Consider the following 4,679-nt stretch of genomic DNA (forward strand, 5'->3'; position numbering starts at 1 on the left):
TACTGCTGTGTACTGTGTATTTGTATTAACTGATATAACAGGTTATTTGCTTGACCAGTTTCTCTGAATTATAATGACCTCTGGATCACCTGGAACTGTGACAGCGGTCACTACCTTTGGTCTCCAGTTCCTTAGACTGAAAGGAGTTAATAACAAGCTGGACTTTGGGCTGCCAGTCTTGACTGGACTGTTGAATTTTGGATGGATACCAAAGAATCAGCGAAATTTCAAACATTTGTTTGTGGATGAGTTCAACAGATGTGTATTAAGGTAACAAAAACAAGGCAACACATCAGATGAATATTGACCAGCACACATCAGTGAATTTATTCTGTTTGACTTATATGTGAAGCTACATTTCCTCCTGGATCTTTTGATTTGTTTTTGTATTCAACATATGTCTAACATTTCAAATAAACTTCTTTCTCTTCTGGAGTCAGAGAGGAAACAAATTATATTCATATCAGTAATAAAAAACACTGAAGCCTGGTTAATATAACTCTTCATCACGACCACTTTGGCTTCTGGAATTACAGTTATCTTACTATAGCACATTTATTATTTAGCACTTTATAGTTTGTTTGTTTTTTCAACAGATGCAGAGTGGGACATTCACTCAACTTAACAGTTTGTTCTAACGAACCTGCAAATTTACCCTTTTTATTATTTTCAAAAGTCTTCGATCATATGTAAAATGGAAATAAAAAGAAAATGCATTGTTGAAAAAAATCGATGAAAACGTGTAATGTTTAGAAGCTTAATTAGATTTATTAGCTAAAAAACTTTTCAGAAAGAAAACCAGAGGGAAATATAATATTTGATTTTCTGAAAAAATGAGATTGTACAGCTGAATGAACTGACCTTATTTTGTGTTCCAGGTTTACTCTCAGCAGTGAGATATTCTTTTTTAGGTTCAGTATTTATTCATTTTCCATAACATGACGCCCCAAGTGAATGCCCTTTGTTAAAATATCCCTTTATATTTCTGATCTTCTCTTCCATTCTTTCAGAGCCAGTTTAAAATTCACTCAGGGACACTGCTGAGAGTAGTATGGAAGTAGGTTATATAAAGCGTTCTGATGATGCATTCGCTTTATCAGTCATGACACACTTCTCTCTGTCTGGTCCTGTATTTGCGTGGTGTTGGATCGATATCAGATTTTTCAGTGGCACACACTCCAGCCTACATGAGTGTGTCCAGCTGCAGAGCAGGAGGAGCAGGGCAAAGTGGTTCCAGGACATGTCTGCTGTTTGTTGAAACTGAAGTAACACACTGGACTCAGAGGAGCAAAGCAAACTGAAGTATCAATAATTTCGATAATGATCATGGTGAGCACACATGTGGACGCTCATGCAGTCCAGCTGTGTGTGCGATTCATGCAATTTTTCAAAACCACAATGTTGCTGTTATCATTAGATTAGTGAGATATTATCGGATGAACTGTGCTCGCGGTGCTCTACAGTTTCAGTGCAAACAGGTTAATAAACTGTTTTTACTGTCGGCTGAGGAACAGTGATGTTAGCATGTCCTGATAAATGATGGCAGCTGATGCTATTTATGATTTTCTCCAGGAACTGGCAGAGTATGTGAAAGTGACCCAGAAAGGTAGTGTTTGTAGTGATGTCTCAGGTTTTTGCCTTAACTGTAAATGTATTATTTTATACTCTTCATAAACATATTAAATCCAAGGTGATATCCCAAAAGAGGTTCAGAGCCAAGTTACTGTAGTTTTTTTGGGGTTTTTATTTTATTTTATATACAGTATTTCTTTCAATTTTGACTTTTTGTTTTTAGTTCAGTTTAGTTTCCGGGGTGGAGTTTCATATTTCACTTTAGTTTTTACTTTTTGAAAATGTTTAGTTTTTGTTGGTTATTTATTATTTTCAGTCTTAGTTTTATTCTTTTTCCAATTGTATCGAGAACATATGCCAAAGGCCAGATGTAGGATAATAATTACAGCAAAATAGGAAAATATTTATAATAAAAAGACAGCATCATTTTAAGAGCAGTTTGCTCTCGTTCTCATAGACACCCAGAGACTCAAGAAACACTGACATCAAAGCCACATCAGGCTAGTACCAAAGAAGCATATAATAACACTAAAAACATTACTTCTCTCCTTTTTGAAAATAGTACATGTATTCTGAACCAACCACATTCCCACTTTTCATCGTCTGCATAGCTGCCCTCGCTTCCTCTTTACACTTCTTATTTCACCACCTGTCCTCTCTCATTTTCTTCATTCATCATTTCCTCAAACTGTTCCTTCCATCTTCCCAACACACTCTCTTCTAATATTTTTTTTCTAGCCTCTTTCAACACTTTCTTGCAATTCTTCATTCCACCACCAAGTGTCCTTGGCCTCTTTCTTCTGTCCAAAACACCTGTTTACAAACAGTCTGTAATGTGTGACCTTGAAATTAGGGTAAAAAAAGCAACAACTTTATTTGTCTATGGTAGCAGGGATAGGCTCCATCCAAGGATAAGTGAAAGAGAATAGATGGATGGATGTTTATGTCTGTAATTTCTTTTCAGACTTGGAGCAAGATGGCTTTTCCAATAACCCGTTGTTTCATGGGATCATCGCTGAGGTGCCAGAACAGCACAAAACCAAAGAAGGTGATCATGTTACACTCAGTTTTTACACACTGTTTTCACTACACTGATACTAACTATGCCTGTAGGTCAGAGTGAGCACAAAGTCTTTGTTGCTTGTCGGGGAAAGACAATAAGAAACATAGGAAACAGTCACCTTTCTCTTGTTTTTTTTATGCTCATGTTCTTGCAAGAAAATGTATTATTCTGTAAACCTTAATAAACCATTATAAAACCTAAACAGGGTACAAAAGTGTTGTAAGCCTCCTTTTTAGTTTTTTGCAAGTAAGTTTTATTGCCAAAGTACTTTCTATTGTACATTAGTCTACCTCCATAAACACTTCTTATTTGCTTACTTACTCTCTGCTGCCCGGCTGTGCTTTTTCCTCCCATGACACAGGTGTTTTTCCACACAGTCACTGCTGTCCACTATCTGCTGACTTCAAATATCAGAGGCTATACTGAGAAGTAGCTACTTATGTCCTGGGCCTCATTAATGTTGTGCTCCGCTCTCATCAGCTGCTAGAAAAACTCAATAAATCCGCGAACTGTCCAGAACCAATCAGCAGAGAAGTTAGCAGCTAAATTGTTCTGGACTCAGAATCATCAGATTCATCAAGTCACTAGCAGGGGCGGATCTAGAGGGATGGCATGTGCCAGCCTGAAAATGATCTCTTTCCACCCTTAGTGCCACGCTGGTTTTGCATATGACAGTGTTTTTTATTAAAATAAGACAGCATTAACACTGAGCCAGGCTACAGTTAACAATGAATATAACTTCTAAAACTGAATATATTGCATAGTGTCCCTGGGCACCAGCAACATGACTCCAGATGTTCTGCTGCCTCCAAGAAACCAAAAAAGTAATAGTGGTTAAAATGACCTAACCAGCCTCACCACTGAGAAATGTGAGGTTTCATTTATAAAGTTTGCTGCACATTAACTGTGAGCAGCACCACAAATCGTATAATTTTTTCACTGATGTAAAAGAATAGTTATGTGTTTACAGTGTAAAGTAAAGCATTATGTCATTAGTAATCATTGTGCTAAATATTCAGAGTCATTCACGCAGTGGGAAGGAACGACAAAACAAATATACAAATTTCATGAATACTGAAACTGTAAACTGTAAGCTAGCTCAGACTGATATTTTTCTTCTTTCAGGGCACACAAAGATCGGCTATGCACTTTACTTCTATTCCTACAGCTCCTGGTCAGGCAGAGCCATTTATATGGAGGACCTGTATGTGATGCCTGAGTTCAGAGGTACAGTACAGCCTCTGAGAAGATGTCTCATCATCACTGTGTCCTTATATTTGCAGGAAATCTCAAGTAATGCACGTGATCTGTCTTTCAGGGAAAGGTGTCGGTAAAGCACTAATGAGCAAGGTGGCACAGGTGAGTGAAACGTGAATAATGGAGAAGGTAAACCTTGAGCATTTTCCTGTTTTCAATATTTGCAGGAAAATATGCTGAACAGTGTCTCAGAGGCAGCATGCAGAAACAGCTTCCATGCTACATCTACAGCGGTCATTCCTGTCTTCCTTCTTGTTTTTGCTCTCCTGTAGCTGGCTCTGGCTGCTGGTTGCCACCAGCTCAACTTCACCGTCCTGGACTGGAACAAACCATCGATGGACTTTTACCTCAGCCAGGGCAGCTTCGATATCACTGCTTCCATGGGCTACCACTGCATGCGCTGCGAGGGGGAGGCGCTGGAGCACCTGGCTCAACTTTAACCTATTCATCATGATCTTGTGACTTTTGCAGCCATGAGGTCAGCCCAAATAATGCAGGGATGGAGCACCACTCAGTGGTCTCTTTGCAAAACCTGACAACCTGAAGCCCCTACCACTACATAGGCTTTCTGAATGTCTAGGCACATAGGCTTATTGTGAAACATAACTTTAAAAATGAATATAGTTCAGATATGTTGGTATACAGATAAATAGCATAAAATTGGTTTTCTAATTTAGCTGGAGTTACATTTTGGCTCTCAGGCAGTGGATGTTCCAGTCCTGAGAGGATTTTTACATTAAAGTGTATAATGTCATAGAATAAAGCTAATTATATATATATATATATA

General features: G+C 38.2%; 1 protein-coding gene across 1 annotated transcript in view; it reads left to right on the forward strand.

Moving 5' to 3' along the window:
• LOC106632636 (thialysine N-epsilon-acetyltransferase) overlaps positions 1-4,333 on the forward strand; it is a gene marked incomplete in the record, with an annotated part of 6,579 nt that extends 2,246 nt beyond the window's left edge. Inside the window, 5 exon segments of the mRNA XM_042216521.1 lie at positions 1-1,606; positions 2,537-2,620; positions 3,761-3,862; positions 3,954-3,994; positions 4,165-4,333. Coding sequence (XP_042072455.1) covers positions 1,537-1,606; positions 2,537-2,620; positions 3,761-3,862; positions 3,954-3,994; positions 4,165-4,332 — 465 coding nt within the window.
• Positions 4,334-4,679: the final 346 nt, after the last annotated feature.

Source organism: Haplochromis burtoni, unplaced genomic scaffold, assembly GCF_018398535.1.
Source record: "Haplochromis burtoni strain Fernald_Lab_line unplaced genomic scaffold, NCSU_Asbu1 Contig_1094, whole genome shotgun sequence".
NCBI lineage: Eukaryota > Metazoa > Chordata > Actinopteri > Cichliformes > Cichlidae > Haplochromis > Haplochromis burtoni.